At 51.6% G+C, this 24,576-nt stretch overlaps 1 protein-coding gene and 1 non-coding gene across 6 annotated transcripts in view; one reads left to right on the forward strand and one right to left on the reverse strand.

The window, feature by feature from the left end:
- The window catches only part of FAH (fumarylacetoacetate hydrolase), a 32,705-nt gene that overhangs the window by 2,774 nt on the left and 5,355 nt on the right, over window positions 1-24,576 (forward strand). For 3 of the 5 annotated variants that reach the window (XM_004278328.4, XM_033402977.2, XM_033402978.2), the window contains exons 2-12: window positions 1,718-1,828; window positions 3,147-3,268; window positions 3,751-3,800; window positions 4,161-4,251; window positions 11,568-11,665; window positions 11,754-11,806; window positions 16,610-16,709; window positions 17,468-17,598; window positions 19,373-19,448; window positions 21,587-21,633; window positions 24,078-24,179. In XM_004278328.4, coding sequence (XP_004278376.2) covers window positions 1,718-1,828; window positions 3,147-3,268; window positions 3,751-3,800; window positions 4,161-4,251; window positions 11,568-11,665; window positions 11,754-11,806; window positions 16,610-16,709; window positions 17,468-17,598; window positions 19,373-19,448; window positions 21,587-21,633; window positions 24,078-24,179 — 981 coding nt within the window. The remainder of the gene's footprint in view (window positions 1-1,717; window positions 1,829-3,146; window positions 3,269-3,750; window positions 3,801-4,160; window positions 4,252-11,567; window positions 11,666-11,753; window positions 11,807-16,609; window positions 16,710-17,467; window positions 17,599-19,372; window positions 19,449-21,586; window positions 21,634-24,077; window positions 24,180-24,576) is intronic. The other 2 variants (XM_033402979.2, XM_033402980.2) reach the window with 2 other exon arrangements.
- On the reverse strand, window positions 22,592-22,699 carry LOC117196036 (U6 spliceosomal RNA). The gene has a single exon (XR_004476014.1). It is a non-coding gene; the product is annotated as a U6 spliceosomal RNA (small nuclear RNA).

Raw genomic sequence — 24,576 nt, forward strand, 5'->3', positions numbered from 1 at the left:
TGTCCCCATTTTACAGATGAGGAAACTGAGGCTCAGAGAGGCTAAGAGTCCTGCTCCAGGTCTCACAGCCAGTAAGAGGCGGATTTGGGGTTGCACCCCACAGCTGTGAGCTCCCAAACCCCATGCTTTTCCCTCTGTCAAGCTGGGAGGTGGGTAAAGATCTCCTTTGGACAACAATCTATCGGATATGACCAAATGTTATAAAGCGGAGGCAATGCACACGCATTCTCTTAAAGTTAGACTTAGGGTATCTCTTACTAATTTGTCTCCCTCAGGTTATACATGGGAACCTGAGGCCCTCAGAGGACCAAGGACTTGTCCAAAATGATAAGATGGTGAATGACAGAGTAGGCAGGACCCCAGGGATCGGGAGTCTAACACTGAAGAAAATAACTCCCAACAGTTAAAGTAGAGGGACTCACTGTCTCAGGTCCTCACGTCTAGGTCTAGAAGATTCAACATGTGGTTTCAAAATTGCCAGGGTTTGGAACACAAGGGCAGCTTCTCGCCATCGCTTGCAGCCGAAGAGGCAGGCAGCCACACTTGGGATTAGGTCTCTGATGTTGCTCAGTGGCCTCGGCTCCTTCCGGCAGCTTGGTGTGGGGGCCAGGGTCAGAGAAGTGGCCCAGGGGTCTGCCTGCATATCCCTTAAGTGGGCAGCCGCTGGGGTCCAGGTGGCTCAGCTCATTGCCCAGGGAGATGAGGCCCAGGGAGCTGGGAATGAGGACCACCCTCTCCGGGCAGCTTCCTCATGAGCAGGGTCTGCCCGGGGCCTCAGGGCCAGGTGAGGGTGTGGCTCCGGTCTACCCCTGTGCACGGAGGGATAGCCGTCTTCTCTCAGCCCCCTGAAATGAGCAGCCACTGGAGATAAGGCCAGCCAGTAGCCCCACCTCTAAACTCCCTGGAACTGAAAAGGCAAAGCTGGTGGTTCAGGAGAGCTGGAAGCTCAGCTCAGGACAGAGCTTTAGGAGGTCGAGTCTGCAGACATGCTCTCAAGTTCCTTGTTGATGAGCAAATTTCAGGGCCATGTGGACAAAGGTCAGGCTTTGCCAAATATTTGCGACATTGTCACACTCAGGGCTGAAGCTGGGATTTGATGGTGCAGAAAGGAACTTTTCCTGCCTGCTCTGAGCAGTCTGGTTTCATGCTCCCTGGTGACCCGAGCTCTGCTCTGTTTGAGCCATAACAGAGCTCATTAGTCCAAGCCCCTGGCCCTCAGCCCTGTGCCTGGGACACGCTCTGCTGTGCAGAGGAATTGCCCCCAAGGGAAGGCCTAGGTTAAACCTGAGAAATAATCCAGTTGCCCGGTGAGGTGGTGAGCTCTTCATCATCAGAGGCATTTAAGCAACACCTGAGGAGCTTTGCTGGGGACTTTGCCTGGATGAGGGGCTTGGACTAGGCCTCTTTCAACTTACCCACTCCAAGGGGTGTTTGCTTTATTTTCCATTGAGGAAACACAGATTCTTTTCCCTTCTTGTCCTAGAGGCAGACATGGCACCAGGTTCTTCCCGGACAGAGATCACAGGGTCAATTTCAGCCCTCTGAGAGGCAAAGGGAGCTGGGGTGCGGTGCTAAGGATCCAGTTCCTCAGTCCCTCTCCACAGAGGGCCACGTAAAGACAAGAGCCAGGGGCTCGTACATAGACAGACTTGCTGGGTAAGTGAGCCAAGCCCGGCTGAGGCTTTGCCCAGTGCTGACCGTGCCACCTTCCTCCCAGCCAAGACCAAGGATCGGCGTGGCGATTGGTGACCAGATCCTAGACCTCAGTATCATTAAGCACCTCTTCACTGGGCCTGTCCTCTCCCAACACCAGGATGTCTTTGATCAGGTAGGACATTGTGACATGGCTTGTCCTGGATCTCAGTGGCCTTTGTTGCAAATGCCACTAAGAAAATGCCCTTTGCCTTCCGTTTCTGAGAGAGGTAGTGCCTTGAGGGCTCAGAGGTTTTACTCGGGTAAGGTTGGGGGGTGGCTGTGAGACAGACAGGCTGGCAGGAGGTAGCCTTGGGACAGCGCAGGGTGGGTTCCTGGGTGAGAAGAGTGTCAGTCCCGGGCTTCCCTAGTGGCGCAGTGGTTGAGGGTCCGCCTGCCGATGCAGGGGACACGGGTTCGTGCCCCGGTCCGGGAAGATCCCACATGCCACGGAGCGGCTGGGCCCGTGAGCCATGGCCGCTGAGCCTGCGCGTCCGGAAAAAAGAGTGTCAGTCCCTCCGCAGTCCTAGGCCCTCCCCAGTTGTCTCTGAGATGATGCTCTCCAATAACTGGTTCATTTCCTCATTTTAAGCTGGTTGAGTCTCTGCTTGTTCCAGGCCGGTGCTGGGCCCTCCGAGGGAGGGAGCCATGAGCCCTGCCCTCCAGGTTTGATTCCAGCCTGGGAAGAATGGACAGCTTGCCCCAAGTGCCCTCTGTGTTGCCACCACTTTAGGAGTCAGCCTGAAGGATACGTACACGAGTGATGGACGTGAATTTACTTCCCTGTAAATGGTCCAGTGCTTTGGTGTGCATCCTCCCTCCCGTTCCACGGAAGGAAGATGATATATATTAAGGACCTCCTATGTGTCAGGAGTTTTACACACATCTCTTGCTCAATTCTCATGACGACCCTCTGGCATACGAATGGAATCCTCATTAGATGGATGAGGGTCTAATGTGAAACGGGACACGATTCTCCCAGGTCACATGGCTACAAGGATTGGAGCTGGGGTTGGAACTCTGGCCATGAGAATCCACAAGTGCTTTTTCTGCTACACTTCACTGGCTCAGAAACCTCTTCTTAACTTATGTGAAGGGGATTGGTGTAGACTGCAGTACCCCTGCAGACCGGAGGCCCCCACTGGAGGAACGCAGCCATCTTCACTGCAGGCGGGGCCAAGCTTAACCAGGCAGCTGTCCCAGATAGGAGCTCCCAGGCTCTGCCAATTGCAAGTCCATGAGGGGATGAAGCCCCATCAGGAAAGATGACACATCTCCCCAGCTCGATGAACAGATGACAGAACTGAGAACCAAAGTCCTGAGAGTTGGAATGAACTGGGATAAGTGACAGGGGACCCAGAAAGCTGGCCAGGCTCTCTCCTGTCAGTAGGAGGGGTAGCACAAGGGGCTTTCCCACGTGTGATCTTCTTTCTTCCTGTGCATCTTGGTCCTAGCCAGCTCTCAACAGCTTCATGGGCCTGGGTCAGGCTGCCTGGAAGGAGGCAAGAGGATTGTTGCAGAACCTGCTGTCCGCCAGCCAGGCCAGGCTCAGAGATGACACGGAGCTTCGGAAGCGGTGAGGAGCCCGTGGACCGTGGTGGGTGGGGAGGAGGGGACCTGGCTTGTCGGAAGAGGACGGTGTGGTCATCACACTGAGTCACGGGTTGGCTGCCTTGGCTTCATCCAGCCCGGACCTGGGCTGCATTTTGGTGAGAGGGCTCTGGGCCGACTGGGATTACCTCTCTGCCTGGACTGGGGTGTCCAGGCCATGCCTGGCCCACCGGCCCACTCCCTTGCTCACTCAGCCATTCCTCTTCAGCATCATTTGTGTCCTTGTCTGGTTTCCAAACAAGGGGTAATATAGCCCATTGCCTAGAGTGGAACCTAGAAGCGGGGGAGAGGCAACTTGTCTTTAGTGGGTGGATGCCCATCCTGGGGTGGCCCCAGGCCAGTCTGGAAGTGCTCGCTGGAGATTGTGAGCAGGACTTGGGCCATGATCTAGGCTGAGCCTGTGAATGACCAAAGCTCAACCTTGAAGCCCCTTGTTCTGTGTTTCAGTGCATTCATCTCCCAGGCTTCCGCCACAATGCATCTTCCGGCCACCATAGGTGAGTCCAGTCTCTTTACCAGGATGCACACGGAGCAGCCGCTGCTCAGGGGCAGGCACAGCTGGAGCAAAGGCCTGGCGAGCGGAGCCCGCGGGTGGGAGGGGGGTCTGCCACTCTTTTGCAAATTCCATTGTCTGTTTCAGGAAGTCTCTGCTCCTTGTTTCTTTTTCGTTTCTCAACTGGGAGTTCTCAAAACGAATTTTTAGTGAGGCGAATTTGTGTCACATGTCGGGCATGCTCTCCCGGCCCCTTCCGCCCACCCCTCCTTGTTCTCCCGCTCCGACCCTGCCTCGGAACTGGCCCTTCTCCGACCTGCAGAATCCAGGTCACTGACAGCATCTCCCGACCTTTCCCCCGCAGGCGACTACACGGACTTCTATTCCTCTCGGCACCACGCCACCAATGTCGGAATCATGTTCAGGGGCACAGAGAACCCGTTGATGCCCAATTGGTATGTTCTGGACCAGTGTGTGGCTAAGTTCCAAGTCTGTCTTTACGTGCCCGGCAGCGTGTTGTCCCAGGAGCTGCCAAGTCCTCTCAGGTTAAGGAAACCCGGGAGGAAAGCTAACAATGACCATGATGTCACCACTTCTGGAAACAGTGGCCTCAGACTCTGGTCCTCCTCTCCCTTCAGCCCCAGACCTGCTGTGGGATCATGGGGACTTCCCTTAAGCTCTTTGATCTAGAGAACACGGGTTGGAATTAGATCCTGACTCACTAACATCCTTCCAGATCCTTTTGTTTGTAAGCTGTGAATTACGGTTCTATTGGCAAGTCTTCCATGCCAGCATTCTCCATACTTAGACTGTTCCGATGGATGAGAATCCTCAAGTGTGCCCAGTGCTGTGTTTTCTCAAAGAGTGGTCAGCTCGAAACGGGAGCAGCATTTATTTATTTGATCCTCATAGGGGTTCTTTGGGGTCGCCAAGGCTATGACTGACACCCGCATTTCACAGGAAGGGAAACAGACTTAGAGAAGGAGCAACTTGCCTGAGGACAAACAGGGCCAAAGGCTGTCTCCTAACACCCAAGTCAAGGCCATTGCCGGAGCCTAGAACGCAGAGCCAAGATCCTTGCCCTTTGCTGTGTGTTGTCCTCTAGATGTGACGGTTATTCAGAGCACAGTGGCAGGCACACGCCCCAGGCCGAGTGCCCTGGGCCACACACAGTTACTGTGGTGGACAGAGACTTTCCCCTCTTTTAGTGGGTGTTTCAGATAAGCTGTGCCAGAAGGGGCTGCGTCTGTCAGAACCAAGAGGAAGAAGGGGGAAGAGAGTGGGTTACGACCCAGAGAAGTTAAGCAACCAGGCCAAGGTTGCAGAACAAGGCCAGGGTGCATCTAGGACTGCAGGAGGCCAATGAGTCACGACTCTGGCCCTGTGCATGGTCCAGGCCAAGTGGGGGAGTCCCAGCCCGTTTCCTTCTGCAGGGTAAGAGCAAACGGGCTTTCTCTCAATGTTTGATGCAAAGTAGTTGGCGGCTGTGCCTTTTTTACTTTATGCATATATCCTTTATTATAAAGGTAATATATGCTTGTTGTGATTAACCGAAACAGAAAATACATAAAGTACATAAAGTAAAAATTTCAAATGTGCATACCATTGGACACACAGTCTTACTTTCATGCATCTATCCTACAGAAATAATGTTTGAATTCAAGGGCAAAGATGTTTACCAGCAATCTTTCTAAGGACCCAAAGCTGGAAGCAATCTGAATGGTTATTGGTGGAGGACTAGTTGAAAAATCATGGTCTTTTCACAATATGAAATGTTTTGTAGCTGTCGAAAGAAAGATTTAGGATCAAAAGTCATGTGCATGATATACATATATATTTTTTAAAATAGATTTTATTTATTTATTTATTTTTGGCTGCGTTGGGTCTTTGTTGCTGCGCGCGGGCTTTCTCTAGTTGCGGAGAGCGGGGGCTACTCTTCGTTGCGGTGCACAGGCTTCTCACTGCAGTGGCTTCTCTTGTTGCAGAGCACGGGCTCTAGGCACGCAGGCTTCAGTAGTTGTAGCATGCGGGCTCTAGAGCACAGGCTCAGTAGTTGTGGCTCGCGGTCTCTAGAGCACAGGCTCAGTAGTTGTAGCTCGCGGGCTTAGTTGCTCTGCTGCTTGTGGGATCTTCCCGGACCAGGGCTGAAACCCATGTCCCCTGCATTGGCAGGTGGATTCTTAACCACTGCGCCACCAGGGAAGCCCCACTTTCATGATATATGAAGTGAAGGTATTGTGTAAAGTGAGTTCTCATTTTTATAAAAAGACAAAGAAAAATATATGTACATTCATACTGTATTAGTTTCTTGTGGTGGCTATAACCAATTACCACAAACTCGGTAGCTTAAAGCAACACAGATATATTCTCTCACAGTTCTGGAAGTCAGAAGTTTGAAATCAGCTTCACTAGGCCAAAGATAAGGTGTCGGCAAGGCTGGTTCCTCTGGGAGGCTCTAGGGGAAGAATCCATTTCCTTGTCTTTTTCAGCTTCCAGAGGCTGCCCACGTTCCTTGGCTTGGGACCCCTGCCTCAGATAACTCCACCCTCTTGGTTCTGTTACCCACCAGGGTTCTTGGCCTTCCCCAAGCAATAGAAATTGACTAGAGGCCAGACAAGAAATTCAGGCAAGGCTTTATTGTGCCCCTGCTGCAGCCGTGGGGGAGCGAGAACAAACAACAGGTTCCCTCGATTGCTCACTCCCCGAGGGGGGGCAAGCTTGTTCCTTATATGGGGTGAGGGTAGGGGTGTGTCCAGGGGTCAGGCCAGGGGGGTGGCTTAGGTGTTTTGCCCACCCCGTAGGTGGTGGTGTGTGCAGGGGGCATGCGCAGCCCCCTGCTTTTGCTCCCGACACCCTGTTTTTGCCCCAGGCTCTTCAAAAGTGGCAGTTGGGATTTTTTCGGTCTCTTTGTATCTTTTGGGTCCAGAATTTGCCCCAACTGTGTATGCACATGCACGCATTTATCTTTAGTCCCATACAGTTTCTTAGTATTTTGTTGCTCATGGAGAGGTGTGTCCATGTGCAAGGATTGCGGCACTGCAGCAAAGGGTCCCAGGTCCCATCCTGTCTCAGTTCCATCTGCAATTGTCCTAATTCCTTCTTTGACCTTCTTGCCTCCCCTTTGTAAGGACCCTTATGATTACGTTTAAGGACCACCTGGATGATTCAGCATAATCTCTCCCATCTCAAGATTATTGACTTAATCACATCTGCAAGTCTCCTTTGCTATAGAAAGTAACATCTGTAGGTTCCAGGGAATAGGACCTGAATATCTTTTTTGTTTTATGGGCCGTGCCTCATGACTTATGGGAGCTTAGTTCCCCGACCAGGTATCAAACCCACTCCCCCTGCATTGGAAGCATGGAGTCTTAACCACTGGACCATGAGGGAAGTCCCAGGACCTTGGTATCTTTTGAGAGGCTATTATTGAGCCACACACACACACATGCACACTCATACATGTACACACACATATACCTACACACATACCTACACATATACACACACTCGTACATACACACACACACACATGCACACTCATACGTGTACACACACATATACCTACACACATACCTACACATATACACACACTCGTACATACACATACACACACACACATGCACACATTTGCATAGACTGCTATGAGCATAGAGAAAAGTCCAGAATAATAGATTCCAGACCAACTTTACTTCCTTCAGGGGAGTGGCTGGATGGGGAGAGCTGACTAACTTCTGTGCTGTTTGAATCATTACATGTAATGTAATTGCACACGGTTGTATTTTATAACTTAAGCCAATAAGGGGAGCAAAGGGGGAGAAGAGGGAAACCCCCAACCCACTCCCCAGAGGCCATTACTCTGAATGGTGGCTGGCCCATCGCCTTCACCTCTCCAGGTTACGGGTGTGCACACACACGCACACACACACACACGGACACTCACGGCCACATACACGTTTCATTTCTTTAGTTAACAAAACGAGACCATGCTGACTGACATTTGCGTTTTTCACTTCAATATGTCATTGACATTGCTCCGTGTAAATAAACTTAAATCTACCTCAGTCTTTACGAAAATAGATTTTTTTTGATTAGGTAGTATAAGGCAAATGCATGGTAAATTGCCGTTTATCTAACAAGATGCAAAAAATACTAGACAGTGGTAAAAGTGTATAGAAATATCAAGGGACAGTAAATTCCAGGTGGTGGCCCCCTCTGGGGTGGGGTCAGGAGGGGTGGGAAGCAGAGGGAAGGGACCGGGAGGGCTACCAAGGGGGTGTTATTTTTATTTTTTGGTGTTTCTGGCCACATGGCACACGGGATCTTAGTTCCCAGACCAGGGGTCTAACCCATGCCCCCTGCAGTGGAAGCGCGGAGTCTTAGCCACTGAACCGCCAGGGAGGTCCTTATGAAGGGGGCGTTTTTAATTGGCTTAGACAGCCTGTTGGTGCTGTGTGGTTATTTGTCTTATTATATCTTTTTGTATATCATAAATATTGCAAAATACATATTCAAACATTTAAAAAACTAAAAGCTACAAAAAATCATCAATGCATGGGTCCGGAATTCCAAAGGAATGTATGGGTAGACAGTGGGGAAAAGCAAGATTCTGCCACCCTGTCCTTCATCCTCCTTCCTTTCTCTGAAGGCAAAACCTTTATCGGCTGCTTAGAGATCCTTTCACAGATACTCTTCTACACAGTCAGTGCTCTCTTATTAATTTGAAAGACTGTTTTGTGCCGAATAGAAATTAACCCTTTGTTGTAATGCGGTGCAACTCTTTTCTCCCAATGTGGCATCTTTTTACTTTATTTGCTCTTCCTTGATGCAGAAATTTTACCTTTCTATAAAGTCAAACATGTCCATCATTTCCTTCATGGCATTTACTTTTTTTTTTTTTTGCGGTACGCGGGCCTCTCACTGTTGTGGCCTCTCCCGTTGTGGAGCACAGGCTCCGGACGCACAGGCTCAGCGGCCATGGCTCACGGGCCCAGCCGCTCCACGGCATGTGAGATTTTCCCGAACTGGGGCACAAACCCATGTCCCCTGCATCGGCAGGCGGACTCTCAACCACTGCGCCACCAGGGAAGCCCGGCATTTACTTTTATGTCGTGCTCAGACTTTCTCCACCTCAGGAATGTGAAGATTTGGGGAGTATTTTTCCCTAGTACTTCTTAGAGCCTTACTCTGCATAAATTCTGATCTATAATCCACTGGGGATTTCCTTTTGTGTGTGATGTGAGGTGTGAGTCTGTATTCGTTTCCTGGACTGCTGTAACAAACTTCCATACGCTGGGTGGCTTAAAACCACAGACATTTATTAGCTCACGGGTCTGAAGGCCGCAGGTCTGGAATCTAGGTTTTGGCAGGGCCCCACTCCCTCTGGAGGCTCCAGGGGACAGGCCATCTCCCTGCTTGTCCCGCTCTGGTGGCTGCAGGCCATCCTTCCTGGGCAGCATCACTGCAGACTCTGCCTCTGTCTACACAGGGCCTTCGCCCCTTCTCTTTGTTTCCTCTTGTGTGCCTCTTACAAGGACACTTGTCACTGGATCTAGGGCCCACCTGGCTAATCCAGGATGACCTCATCTCAAGATCCTTAACTTAAACCCTTTTTCCAAATAAGGTCGAGTTCGCATCTTCTAGGGGTCAGGATGTAGACATACTTCCAGGGAACCATATTCTACCCATTACAGGATCTAACTTATCTTGTCATGCAAAAACGTTTTTCACTTTTTATGTATTATGTTCTTTTGTTCAGTTAGTCTGTTGTTCAATTGGTCTGTTCAATTGGTCTGTTCCTAGCAGTACCGTCCCGTACCGTAAATCACCTTATGATGGTGTTTGGATGCTTGGAAGTTCTTTCCTCTTTCATTTCCTCTCCCATATTTCTGTCTTATAAACAGAGCTCTTGACAGTGTTCCTGTGCTCTGGATGGCTCTCCCGCTCTGAGCTTTATGATCTAGTCCCCGGGTCCCATTGTAGTAGGTAGGGAGGGGCTACAGGGGAAGCAGCAGAACTTTGTGGTCGGAGAGACCCAGGTTTGAATTCCAATGGCAGCACTTCACACGGGGTCACCTCGGCCAAGCCTTGGACGCTCCTGAGCCTGAGTTTGCTCAGCACTGTCCCATTACGCCTACCGTGCAGGGCTGTTGTGAGGAGGGCATGAAAAGGGAAACAACAGGAAAGCACCCCGTGTGATGCTGCGTATTCTAAGCGCAGAGTACGTACACAGTAACCATTTCAGTTATTCTGCGTGTATTTGCATCAGCACCATATTGATGCTGGAGACAAGGATGGGAGGAAATCATACTTTTTCCCACTGTTTAAGTACCTTTTGCTTTTTTGAAAAATGTAAATTGCACATAACATAAAATTTACATCTTAAGCATTTTTAAGTGCACAGTTCAGTGGCATTAGTACATTCATATTGTTGTGCACCCATCACCACCATCCATCTCCACAAGTTTTTCATCTTTTCAAACTGAATCTCTGGACCCATGAAAGAATAACTCCCCGTTTCCACCCGCCGCCCCGCCAGCCCCTGGGCACCACCATGCTACTTTCTGTCTCTATGAATTTGACTCCTCTAAGTACCTCATGTAAGTGGAATCAGGCCGTATTTGTCCTTTGGCGTCTGGCTCGTTTCACTAGCACAATGTCCTCAAGCTTCGCCCGTGGTGTAGCCTGTGTCATTATTTCCATCCTTTTTAATGCTGAGCAATATTCCATTGTATCTATAGACCTCATTCTTGCTTATCTGTTTATCTATTGCTGGACACTTGGGAGTACCTTTCGATATTTGAACCATGTATATATGTGGACTCCCTTTTTTTTTTTTAACTTTTTATTTTATATTGGAGTATAGCCGATTAACAATGTTGTGATAGGGACTTCCCTGGTGGCGCAGTGGTTAAGAATCCGCCTGCCAATGCAGGGGACATGGGTTCGATCCCTGTTCCGGGAAGATCCCACATGCTGCGGAACAACTAAGCCCGTGTGCCACCACTACTGAGCCCGTGTGCCACAACTAGTGAAGCCCACGTGCCTAGAGCCTGTGCTCCACACCAAGAGAAGTCACCGCAGTGAGAAGCTCGCTCACCGCAACGAAGAATAGCCCCCGCTCGCCGCAACTAGAGAAAGCCCGCACGCAGCAACAAAGACTGAATGCAGCCAATAAATAAATGAATTTAAAAAAACAAAAAAAACCTCAATATTGTGATAGTTTCAGGTGTGCAGCAAAGCGACTCAGCCATACATATACATGTATCCATTCTCCCCCAGACTCCCCTCCCATCCAGGCTGCCACTTAACATTGAGCAGAGTTCCCTGTGCTATACAGTAGGTCCTTGTTGGTTATCCATTTTAAAGCTCTCTTTTTCTCATCCACTTTTTTTTTTAATATTTATGTATTTATTTGGTTGCACTGGGTCTTAGTTGCTGCAGGTGTGCTCCTTAGTTGCGGCACATGGGCTTCTTGGTTGCAGCCCATGGACTCCTTAGTTGTGGCATGGAACTCTCAGTTGCAGCATGCATGTGGGATCTAGGTCCCTGACCAGGGATCAAACCTGGGCCCCCTGCATTGGGAGTGCAGAGTCTTAACCACTGCATCACTAGAGGAGCCCCTGGTTATCCATTTTAAATATGGCAGTGTATACATGTTGATCCCAAACTCCCTGACTATTCCTTCTCCCTTTCATTTTTAATTTGAAAACATTTTGAAATTTACTTTGCACGTGTAACAGTGTTGATGCTTTCTCTCTCCTTCCTTCTTCAGGCTGCACTTACCAGTGGGCTACCACGGCCGTGCTTCCTCCGTTGTGGTGTCTGGCACCCCAATCCGCAGGCCCAAGGGACAGATGAGACCCGATGACTGTAAGTACCTTGCCGTGCTCCACTCTGTGTCCCCACACCCCGAGTTCCACGCCTGGCACTCACTAGCCTCTTTCTGGTATGATTCCAGCTAAGCCTCCTGTGTATGGTGCCTGCAAACTCTTGGACTTCGAGTTGGAAACAGTAAGCCATGTCTTGATGTTTTATTGGCGTAGGGTCTGTATATACACTAGGGCAGGAGAGCTCCCTGGGATGGCCGCCCTGGACGACAGGCCGTTCCCCCATCTCAGCCACGTTAATGGCAGTCCTGGGTCCCCACTTGTCCATCGGAAGTACTGTCCATCCTCATTATTCACTGATTCCGTATTTGAAAATTCACCTACTCACTAACAGTTCGTTCGTAACCTCCAAATCAATACTAGCGGGAGCTTTTGGGGGTCACCTGAGGGCATGCACAGGGTGGCAAAAAATTTGAGTCTCCCGATGTGCGTGTCCCCATCTGAGGTTGAACAAGGCCCGGCTCTGCCTTCGTGTCTCAGCTCTCGTACTGCAAACAAGTGTCCTTTTTACTGTCTGTTCAGTGCCGCGTTATTTTCCATTTTTGTGCTTTTCGTTGAGGTGCTAGCTCCCAAGCACAAGAAAGTTGTGATGTGCACCCTGTAGAAAACGTGTGTGCTAGATAAGCTGCCCTGGGGCCTCATAGTGCCTGTGCCTTGAGTTCACGTTCATGAATCGACCACATACAGGCAGACCTTGTCTTACTGCACTTTGCTACATTGCACTTCACAGATACTGCGTTTTTACAAATTGAATGTTCGTGGCAACCCTGCATCGAGCAAAGTCTGCTGGTGCTATTTTTCCAACAGCGTTTGCTCACTTTGTGTCTCTGTGTCACATTTTGGTAATTCTCATAATATTTCTCTTCTTTTCTTTTTTTAAATAAATTTATTTTATTTATTTATTTTTGGCTGCGTTGGGTCTTCATTGTTGTGCGCGGGCTTTCTCTAGTTGTGGCGAGCGGGGGCTACTCTTTGTTGTGGTGCGCGGGCTTCGCATTGCGGTGGCTTCTCTTGTTGCAGAGCACGGGCTCTAGGCGCGTGGCTTCAGTTGTTGTGGCACATGGGCTCAGTAGTTGTGGCTCTCTGGATCTAGAGCGCAGGCTCAGTAGTTGTGACACACTGGCTTAGTTGCTCCACGGCATGTGGGATCGTCCCAGATCGAACCCATATCCCTTGCACTGGCAGGCAGATTCTTAACCACTGTGCCACCAGGGAAGTCCCTCTTTTTTAAAAAAAATTAATTAATTAATTAAGTTTTGGCTGTGTTGGGTCTTCGTTGCCAGGCACCAGCTCTCTCTAGTTGCGGTGAAGGGGGGCTGCTCTTCGTTGTGGTGCGCGGGCTTCTCACTGCAGTGTCTTCTCTTGTTGTGGAGCACGGGCTCTAGGCACACGGGCTTCAACAGTTGTGGCACACAGGCTCAGTAGTTGTGGCACACGGGCTTAGTTGCTCCACGGCATGTGGGATCTTCCTGGACCAGGGCTCGAACCCATGTCCCCTGCATTGGCAGGCGGATTCTTAACCACTGCATCACCAGGGAAGTCCCTTTTCGTAATATTTCAAACTTTTTTGGGTTTTTTTTGGCCATGCCAGGCAGCATGTGGGATCTCAGCTCCCCAACCAGGGATCAAACCCATGCCCCACTGCAGTGGAAACACAGAGTCTTAACCACTGGACTTCCAGGGAAGTCCCAATGTTTCAAACTTTTTCATCATTATTGTATTCGTTACGGTGATCTGTGATCGGTGATCATTGATGTCACTACTATGACTTACTGAAGGCTCAGATGATGGTTAGCATTTTTTAGCCATAAATTATTTTTTAATTAAGATATGTACATTGATGGTTTAGACCTAATGCTAGTGCACACTTAATAGACTATAGTATAGTGTAAACATAACTTTTTTTTTTTGGAGTTTCAGTTGATTTTTGAATTTTTTTTCTAAAGTTCTTTTTTTTAACTTTTTATTTTATATTGGAGTATAGTTGATTACCAATGTTGTGATAGTTTCAGGTGTACAGCAAAGTGATTCAGTTATACATATACATGTATCTATTCTTTTTCAAATTCTTTTCCCATTTAGGTTGTTACATAATACCAAGCAGAGTTCCCTGTGCTATACAGTAGGTCGTTGTTGGTTATCCATTTTACATATAGCAGTGTGTACATGTCAATCCCAAACTCCCTGACTGTCCCTCCCCCCAGCCCCCAACCTTCCCTCCTGGTAACCATAAGTTCATTCTCTAAGTCTGTGAGTCTGTTTCTGTTTTGTTAATAAGTTCATTTGTATCATTTCTTTTTAGATTGCGCATATAAGCGATTTCATACGATATTTCCCTCTCTCCCTGACTTCACTCAGTATGACAATCTCTAGGTCCATCCATGTTGCTGCAAATGGCATTATTTCATAAACATAACTAACTTTTATAAACACTGGGAAACTAAAAAAAATTCGTGTGACTCGCTTTATTGAGATCTTCGCTTAATTGTGGTGGTTTGGCACCAACCTGAAATATGACCAAGCTGGTCCTGTATATGAAACCAGCTGTCCTTAAACAGAAGCACACACAAAGCAAGGTTATATGCTGATTTGTTGATGTGAATGTTGTGACCAGAGGCTGGCAGGAGCTTAACCCCATATTTCCCCTAGAAGCGATATACCTGTGTTTGCTAACTCGGTGTTTCTAATGACTTCATAGAATATAATTATTACCAATAACAAGAATCAACTACATCAGCCCCATTGCACTTGTGGCTGGACCTGCACAACCTCAGAACTGTGGTTATTTCAGGGCTGTGCATTTTTTTAAATTAAACTTATTTTGAGATCATTGTACACTCACGTGCAGGTGTAAGAAACAGTACCGACAGCTCCAGAATCCTTCACCTACTCTACCCCAGTGTAACATCCTGCACAGCCAGATTGCCATCTCACAGCCAGATGTTGACATCAATCCAGTTGGTTCCCTCACCCCAAGGACCCCTCGTGCTGCAGGGCTGTGCATTCTGAGAGGGACACTGAATTCCAGGAAGCCCCCAAGGTCAAGGGACCGGGAAAGAAATGGGAAGGAAGAGCTGAACTAGAGGGGAGTGTCCTGGGACACCGGCAGTGTCTTCAGTCTCTGCCGGGTCATCGGATGCTGGGTAGCGGAGCCAGACCGGGGCAGAGAGGTGCGGGCAGGCCGTGGAGGGGGCTTCTCAAAGTCAGCACTCAGGGCCTCAGGTGATGCTCAGAGTGTCTCCTCATGCAGGTGGAGGGAAGGGGCTGCGGAGTGCGCTGGTAGGGCTGGGGGCGTGGGAATCTAGGTTGATTGGAGGCAGGCTGGACCTCCCTGTAGTTCCAGCCCTGCCTTGTGATTTCTTTAGATTCTGTCCAGAGGAGGGGAACAGGTGGGCACTAGTCCCCTAGTCCCAGCAGGGCGTTACCGGCCAGCCCTCCGCCCCCTGATGCCTTTGTGAGGCTGCCCCGTGAACCCGAAGAGGAGGTCTCCCAACCCAGATCCCCCAGAGCAGGGCCCCCTGGTTGGGGGCCAGGGTCTTCTCTCTGGGGGAACGGAGGACTCTGCAGACAGATGCTTCACCTGTGTTGGTTCCTGTTTCCGGGGGAGGGGGGCGGGGGGTGGTGGAAGGGGTGGGCATGATATCGACCAGGGTTCTTGGCCTCCTTAATTAATAGAAATTGACTAGAGGCAGACAAATTCAGGCAAGGCTTTATTGGGGCCCCTGCTCCTGCAGCGGGGGGCAGCGAGAACAAACAACAGTTTCCCTTGCTTGCTCCCTGAGCGGGGTGGGGGGGTGGGTGTGGGGGCGGCAGGGGGGGCGGGGCGAGCCGATCTTGTTCCTTATCTGAGGTGAGGGTAGGGGTGTGTCCAGGGGTTGGGCCGGAGGGTTTTCTTAGGTGGTCTGCCCACCCCTTAGGTGGTGTTGTGTGCAGGGGGCATGCGCAGTACCCTGCTTTTGTTCCCAACACCGGTTTTGCTCCCAGCTCTTCAGAAATGGCACTTGGGTTTTTTGGTCTTTTGTATCTTTTTGCCCATAATTTGCCCCACCTGTGCATGCACCCAGTTATTTTTAGTCCCGTATAGTTTCTTTGCATTTTGTTGCTCAAGGAGAGGTTTGTCCAGGTGCAAGCCCTGCAGCAAAGGGTCCCAGGTCCCATATGGTCTCAGGCAGAGGAAAAATAGAAAGTCATAGTGTGGAGAAACAGTGACGGGTAGGGAGCACAGATAATCTTGACGATGGTGGTAAGATTCTCTATAAGATGGCATCTTTTTTTTTTTTTAGAATCTTGACAAAAATTCGCAACATTTAAACACTGTCACAGAATGGATATAACTGCAACCTAGGTCCTGCAACTGTCATAGCTGATTTTGTGTGCTTTTGAGTTATCTTCTCAGTTTTTTCCCCCCAGTGATGTCTACATATTCTCTTGTTCCCTGGACGTTGTGCTGGTGGTGCTTTCCTCTGAGATGATGGGTGATGAGTTGGGGTGTGGGGTACGCCCCGGCAGGCTCTCTTTGCTGCATCACAGAGGCCTTCTTAGTTTTGTGAGACGAATACAAACCCTGATATTTTCATTTTTCACAAGCCTGGTGTAGCTATGAAATCTTAAAATGCAGAGCACGGTATCGGGTGAAGGGGAAAGGGCAGAGGTGTGGGGTGGGCTGAAGGAGGGAAAGGGGGCTGCCTTGGTGATCAGGGGCCGTGGGTGGGGGCCCTGGGTGGGTACTGGCACGCAGCTGCTCACCATGTCCCCGGGGTAGCTGTCTATCTACTCGGGTGCTGGTCATGGCATAGAAACTGTGGATTCGTACACAACGGTCCAGGTCCCTAGCTGGGGTTTGGAAATACCTGACCTTTACCCTCTAGGCAAGTGACCTGGGGCAGCAGGTCAGAGCCCGATTCTCATCAACTTTTCCCCTTGTCAGGCTTTCTTTGTAGGCCCCGGGAACAAATTTGGAGAGCCGATCCCCATTTCTAAGGCCCATGAGCACATTTTTGGAATGGTCCTTATGAACGACTGGAGTGGTAATTACGGGATGTCGGGCATCCTGGTGTTGAGTTTCCTGCGCGCACTCTGCTCTGGGTGAAGGCTGGGTATTTGGGAAGCCATGGATGGTCTCCTGGGTCTGGTGCCGGTCAAAGTGGCTGAGAGCACAGGCTTGGGTATCAAACAGACTTCTCAGCTCTGAGCTCTTGGCCAGTTACTTCACCTCTCTGAGCTCCAGTTTTCTTGTAAGATGAACAGGGACAAGGCTGATGTCACAGCTGGTACGTTTGAGCAATTTTGTGCCAGGCCCAGGGCTGAATACGTCACATGGACTCTCCTGTCAGGTCCCTGCGAGACACTGATAATATTACTACTCCTGTTTTACACGGGTGAGGAATGAGGCACAAGGACGGCTTCAGCTAGTTGCTGAGCTGAGATTTCAAACAGAGCAGCCCAGTTTCTGAGCCCATCTCAGCCCCTCTGCCATTTGTAGGAGGACCGTGGTGCCGTGAATCTCAGCAAGTGTTGCCTCCCCGTATGAGGGTGAGCTTCCAGCCCCTTCATGGGGAAGTATCCTGCCTGCCCTTTGGTCATCCTCCTCTTTGCTGCAGCTTGGCACAGTGACCTCAGAGGACCTCTGTCCTTGGTCCTGGGGCAGCCAGCCTGGTTGGGGCCAGAGCACGGGGGTGGGGGAGGGCTGTGCTGAGTGTCTGTGCTCCTTGGGCAAGGGAAGGGGGGAGCCTTGCCGCGGGGCCCGGTCAGCCTTTGTAAGCCCTGCTCGGCCTTTCTTCTGTAGCTCGAGACATTCAGAAGTGGGAGTACGTCCCTCTTGGGCCGTTCCTCGGGAAGAGTTTTGGAACCACCATCTCTCCGTGGGTGGTGCCCATGGATGCCCTTATGCCCTTTGCTGTGCCCAACCAGGAGCAGGTAAGCACGCCCTCTGCAAGAAGTCCAGGCCCCTCTGCCTCCGAGGCCGTTTGCCCAGCAGGCATGGAGAGGGTCTGGAGGATGCCCATGTGCTGGGGATCCTGGTTATGGGGACCTCCAGGCAGGCATGGCACTAATCATTCTGCCTTGTGCTTTCCCTGCCCCCTGCACAGTTCTTGAGGAGAACATGGAATTTTGTAACCTTTAGAATCCTCTGAGGCCGGGAACTGGCCAGTTGGCAGAAAAAGGGGTCCCTTCCAGTATCACCACATTGCACAACTTTCCAGGTCAACAAGTTGTGGTCTGTGTGATGGCGCCCCCTGGAGCCCAACTGGTAGAATGCAGCATGGGGTCAGACAGCAAGGCGTCCGTCCCGGCGCTGAGCCTCGGCCTTGTGTTCCCTGAGCCTCCTGTCCCTGCACCACTGTCCAGGCCCGTCTCACAATCCTAGCCCTCCTCAGCCTGTCACAGTCTGGCCGCTGCTTCCACCCCATCAGCACCGGTGGTCTCACCAAAGTGCCCAGTGACCTTGTCAGTGCGGGGACCTTGTGCCCTCTTCAGTGTGGACCCGTTGGTGGCCCCCTACTCTTCCTAGGCGCTCTCTCCCCCTGGCTTCTGGCATGTGACCTGTCCTGGTTCTCCTGTATCTCCTAGAGTCCTGTGATGCTCCAGCCGACTCCGTCCTCCACATGGGGGCAGCCCTAGCTGAGCTCTGAGCCTTGCCCTTCCCCCGGTCCCGTTCCCCCTCGCCTTGCTCACACGTGGGCACCTCTCAGCCTTCCTGTCATCCCACGGAGCTGTGCTTCAACACTTGGAGTCTTTCCCCACAGACCGGTGCCTCGTGAAGCTCCCGTGCGGCTCTCACCCTGTCCCCTTGCTCCCTCCTCTACCGTCCTGCCACAGCATCTCCCTCCCCATCATTTTCAGTCTCCCAGACTTGTCTCTTCCGTCTTTGGTGAGTCCTGCCCTCCCAGGACCGCCTGGCCTGCCGCCACACCCCCTGCTCGTCCCCTCCAGGCTCCATCCCTGGTCCAGATCTCTGTTCACAGGCACTGCTGCACCCTCGCCAGACACCTCCCTCGGCTCTGTCTCCCTTCATGCCAGCCCTTCCCAAATACCCTTTCCGTGCAACCTTCATGACCCTTGCCACTTCTGAACAATTGTTTATTAAATGCTTTTTCAGCTTCCATCTGAAAACTCTCCTAATGTATTTAGAAAAGGAACTTTATGTCCCTATCTTCATTACTAGCCACCAAGTTAATCATAAAAAGAAACACATAACCATTAAAATAAAATCACCCCGCATTGTCTCATGGCCCACTAGTGATTCAGGTACATGTTGCTCTTTGGGAAAACACTGCTTTTGGCCAGAGTTCAGACCTTCTACCAAAGCTGCCTGCACACTGAATCCAGCACTAGAAGGGCTGAGCGCCTCTGCCGGCCGCCCCTGCCTTCTGCCTTCCCTTTCTGTTGGCCTGGCCTCTCCCTGCAGGCCTGGCTTTGTTCCCGCATCTCTGGCCTTCCCACTGTCCGCTTCCCCAGTGCTCCCCTCCCTGGCTTTCTGGGTCCTCTGTCTACCTTTGACCTGCCGCTTCCCCTCCCTCGGCTGCTTTTCCCAGAGTCCAGCACACATGACCACCCTCGCCCCCCAGTGTCCAGGGACACAGTGCTGGGCCCTGGAGAGGGGACACCCCTTCTCCCTCAGGTTCTCTCTGCCAGCTGCTCTGCTGGGCTGTGGGGCTCAGCCCCTCTGTGCTGTGCTCTGCCCTCACAGGACCCCAAGCCCCTGCCGTATCTCCGCCACGACCAGCCCTACACGTTCGACATCAACCTCTCTGTCACCCTGAAAGGTACTGTCGTGGGGTCGAAGGGTGTGTCCAGCAGCTGGGTGGACCCCTGTGCCCAAGTGCCAGTGCCCAGGTGGCTGCTGAGCTTCTGAAGGGGGGAGGGGATGGGGTGCCACCTGCTGCAGACTGGGAGACACGTGGGGCTCTTGTAAAGGATGGGAAGGGACACCCTTGTGCTCATTGCGAGCCGCACGGGGCCCATGTGGCCTTAGCCCCATAGCACCGGGCTCTCAGCTGTTAGGGCCAGAAACCGTGGAGTCTGGGACCTCCACCCTCCACATGAATCCCCTCTCCAGCCTCTCCAACCAAACTCTGCCCAGCCTCTGCTCACACGCCACTGCCAACCCCTCACCCTTGGGTGGCATGTTTTGTCCAGTGCCTGTTTGAAAGCCTGTCCTCGTGGGCCTGGCTCTGTCCTCTGGGACCACACGGAGCCAGCACACCTAGCCCCCGGGTCCTGCTCTCGGTCAGCCCTGAGAGCCTCGCAGCAGGGCCTGCGTCCCCCTGAGGCTGCCCAGCTGGGCTGAGGTAACAGGCCAGTGGAGCAGTAGTAAGAGAGAGCCGGGCTCTGCAGGCCACGGCTGGGGTTCGAGTCTTGGTTCTGCCCCTGCCCAGCGGTGGGACTTTGGACAAGTTACTGAATCTGTCTGTGCCGGTTTGTCGTCTGAAAAGTGGGATAATAGTGGTATCGACTTCAAGGTGTAATTGTGAGCGGTAAGCAAGGTGATTCACATCAAGGTCTAGAACAGCACCTGCACCTGGGTAGAATCAGGTGTCATTTTCCGATCCTGAGGGGAGCCCTTGGCGCTGGCAGAGGGCTAGTCTGGGGGCTGCACACAGACCTCCTGGGCCACACTCTGGCCAATCTCTTTTCTTCCTAGATCTCTCTCCTCTTTTTGTCCTGTTTACATACCCCAGGCTCTGCTGTGGCTCTCTCGCTGCAGCTTCCAGGGTCTCCATCCTTCATGGAGGTGATTCTGTCAGCAGGCTGTGTCCGCCGGGAAGAGGAAGGAGCTGTCTCTTTCGGGAGGAGGTTGCTCCGCACAAGAAAGGGCTCCTAGGAAGAGCCTCGTAGCCGCCAGAGCGCCCCTGGAAAACTGTGCTGGTCCCACTCTTTCACATTATCAATTGGGAAAGTGAGGCTCAGAGAGGAAGAGGGATTCACCGCGAGTCATTTAGCCGGCCGATGGAAAGGCTGAGACTACAGCCAAATGTCATAAGCTCTAGGCTGGTGTCCTCCTTACCCACAAATGCCTCTTTGGAGGTCATTTCTCTCTTGTTTTCATCCTGACCATCTGGAAACATCCAGGGGAGTGCACTGTCGGAGAAAGGGACAAGATTATCAAGAAGTTGCAGTGCCCAGAGATGTAGAAAGACCTGGAAGAGGGAGGACCGGGTGCAGGGATGGCTTCCAAGACCCTTCCCCACACCAGTCCTGAATGTGCAGTTCTGATGTTCTGAGTTGGGGTCTGGGTGAAGCAGGCTTGGGGGACCCTGACCTTCCATGGGGCCGATGAGCTCACCTGTTCTGTGCAGCCTCAGAAAGGAAGACAGGGCCAGGGGAGGAAGGGGAGTAGAAGAGCTTTCTGATCATTAGCACGCTTCAGAAATGGTACAGCAATGGCCTGGTACCTTGTGTGCAGTAGGTGTGTAATTGTTTAATAAATATTGTTGAAATAGTAGCACATTATCCATCATGGCAGGAGTCTGGCAGGGGACAGATGGCCCCAGCTGTCCAAAGGGCTCTGGCGGGTGTGGCAAGTTGGTTTCAACTTGTACAGTATCTCCAGTTGATGATCAGCTTCCAGGAGCATCGTGTTAAGCGGGGTTCTGAGGCTACATCTGATCTCAGAGGATACCAGTACTGTGATCAATTTGTGCTCTCTGCCGTGGGTGTGGGAGGAAGAAGTGGCGTCTTGTGTGCATCTCTTTGCCATCCGTGGACTAGATCCTCTCTGTGGACGCCTCCCAGCTCTGATATCCTATGAGCTCATTGGTTCATGGACTCTGTAGGTAGAATCACATTAGACAATGGGAAGCTTAAACCACAGAACAATTCCCCCTACGAGGTGGGTCCCTCCCTCCTTGATGAATAGAGTTAGGTCTCGTTGTCAACGTTACTTGTCTTGTCTACCCAACAGGAGAAGGAATGAACCAAGCAGCTACCGTATGCAGGTCCAATTTTAAGGTAAGCTTTGAAGTTAGGCAGACTGCTTTTTGGAAGTGAGGGAGACCTTTCTTCCTGGGAGGACCAGGGGAATAGCATCCACTTTGGGCTATGATAATGGGTCAGCATGTGGGCCTAGAGCTTCCATGGCCCTGTATCTTTCCAAAGAGGCCAGGAGGTCACAGAGACCCCTCCAGATGGAGGCTGCATGGACACGGCCAGTGCTTTTCCTGGGGAATAATAGATATTCCTCTGAGGGGCTAGTCCCTGACTTCTGTCTTGCCAGGGGCTGGGTTGATCAGAGTGATTTATTTTTTTTAAGTGAACTTTTAATTGAAGCATAACACATAGATATGAAAATGCACACGTTATGAGTGTACAGCTCAATGAATTCTCACAAAACAACATCCCTGTGCAACCAGCACCCAGATCAAGAAACGGGAAACCTCCAGGACCTCAGCTGTGCCCTGGGGCACCTTCCAGGCACATCACCGCTCTCCCCGTCAGGTGTAAACTTTCTCCTGACTTCTCTTACCCTCCATTCATTTTGTCTGTTTTTTAAATTTTATAAAAACAGAATCATACGGTATATACTCTTTTCTATCTGGCTTCTTTTTTTTTTTTTTTTTTTTTATTGCGGTACGCGGGCCTCTCACTGTTGTGGCTTCTCCCGTTGCGGAGCACAGGCTCCGGACGCACAGGCTCAGCGGCCATGGCTCGCAGGCCCAGCCGCTCCGCGGCATGTGGGATCTTCCCGGACCGGGGCACGAACCCGTGTCCCCTGCATCGGCAGGTGGACTCAACCACTGCGCCACCAGGAAAGCCCTGGCTTCTTTTGTTTTAACATTATGTTTCTGAGATTCAACCATGTTGCAGTTTGCAGTGACAGTTCATGATTCTTAGCTGTTGTATCATGTTCACAGTATAAATGTTCCACAATGGATTTTTCCATTCTACTCTTTTTTTTTTTTTTTGTGGTAAAAATATGGAACGCTTCACGAATTTGCGTGTCATCCTTGCGCAGGGGCCATGCTGATCTTCTCTGTATCGTTCCAATTTTTAGTATATGTGCTGCCGAAGCGAGCACTCCATTCTATTCTTGATGGACGTTTGGGTTGTTTCCGTTTTCGGGGGGAGAGTTACTGTGAACATTCTAGTCCAAGTCTTCTGGTGCATGTATGTGCGCACGTCTGTTGGGTGGATATCCAGGAATGGAATTGCTGGGTCATAGAGGATATGTGTCCATACTCAGCTGAGGGGTACATCCAAACACTTCTCCAAAGGGCTTGTTCCAATTTATACTCACACGCGCAGCATGTAAGCGTTTTGGCTGCTCCACATCCAAGTCAACATGTGACGTCGCCGGCCTTTTCATTTCCGCCTTTCTGGGGGACTGTGATTTCCGTTTGCATCTCCCTAAAGACTGATGCAGGGCTTCCCTGGTGGCGCAGTGGTTGAGAGTCCGCCTGCCGCTGCAGGGACGCGGGTTCATGCCCTGGTCCGGGAGGATCCCACATGCCGCGGAGCGGCCGGGCCCGCGAGCCATGGCCGCTGAGCATGCGCGTCCGGAGCCTGTGCTCCGCAACGGGAGAGGCCACAACAGTGAGAGGCCTGCAAATGGCAAAAAAAAAAAAAAAAGACTGAGGCAGCCGGGCGCCTTGTCATATGCTTGTTGGCCATTTGAACATCCTCTGATTCAATGTATTCCTTTTTCCTCCAGTCTCCCTTCTAATTTAACTTTATTCTGGGCTCCTTAGGCTACTAAGAAGGAATAAGGGGGCCTGCTTTAAGGGGTCTCTTGGGTAAGAATCCACTTCTAAGATTTCCTCTGCCTGGAGGTGTCGCTCCAGGAGTGGCAGATCTGAGAAGCTGTGACCTTGCAGAGGCGCAGGCGTGCCGCCTCTGAGCTGCTCGGGGGGCGTGTGGTCCCCAGCCTGCCCCCACCAAGCCTGACCTCCTTCAGTGCTCCTTCATTCCTCAGTGTGCTCTGAGGTCCTGTTTGAGTCGTTCAGCTCTGTTGCCCAGTGTCTGTTCCAAAGCCCAGGGTGGGAGAATGGAAAGGAGGTCTTTGCTCATGAGAAGCTTCTGCTATGACGAGGACCTAGACCTTGTCAACTTAGGACTCAGGGGTAATCTCAGGACAGGGTGGAATTATGGACAGATGAGCACATTGCAGATTGAGGGTCTGAGCGGTGAGGTCGGCTCCTCGGGGAGCGCTTCGTGGAGAAGGTGGGTTAGGGGAGGGCTGGAAGGGGCAGAGGAGCGGGGTCTGTTGCTGGTGAAGGGGTGGGGAGAGAGGTGGGGAGGGTCACAGGGTAGCTGCAGGAAGACAACTTGTCCTTGCTCTGAGGGCCGGGAGAGAGCCCAGGGAAGGCCTCAGTGAGTGGCGCAGGCTGGCAGACTGCTCCAGGAGGCTGGGAGAAGCCCACCCTGCCCATCCCCGCCTCTGTGTCCCTCGCCCGCAGTATATGTACTGGACGATGCTGCAGCAGCTCACTCACCACTCTGTCAACGGCTGCAACCTGCGGCCGGGGGACCTCTTGGCTTCTGGAACCATCAGCGGGCCGGTGAGTGTCTGCTTGCCTTGGGGGCTGCCCACCTGGGGCACCCCTATTCCCCCTACAGACTGCAGGGCCCTCAGCTCTCCCCTGAGAAGGGATTCCAGCCCGAAGCAGGTGTATCTTTCAACTCTGTCCTACTCAGAGCTTCATCCATCTCTGGGTGCAGGAGGGCCTTCCTTTTCAAATTCAGGAGAGGCTGGTGTAGGGATGAGAGGCTGTGTCTGTGTCCTGGGGGAGAGTGAGAGCGACACGGGGGCAGACGCAGGAAGCCACTACAGTGTCTGGTTGTCACCACCTCACAGTGCCCCCATCCAGGAGGAGTGGCCCACTGATTCCCCCCAGCCCCCTTCCACGAGCCCTTGGTGATGACTTTTGGGTGGTGCATGTACCAGTCACTTCCGGC

Source organism: Orcinus orca, chromosome 2 (genome assembly GCF_937001465.1).
Source record: "Orcinus orca chromosome 2, mOrcOrc1.1, whole genome shotgun sequence".
Taxonomy (NCBI): domain Eukaryota; kingdom Metazoa; phylum Chordata; class Mammalia; order Artiodactyla; family Delphinidae; genus Orcinus; species Orcinus orca.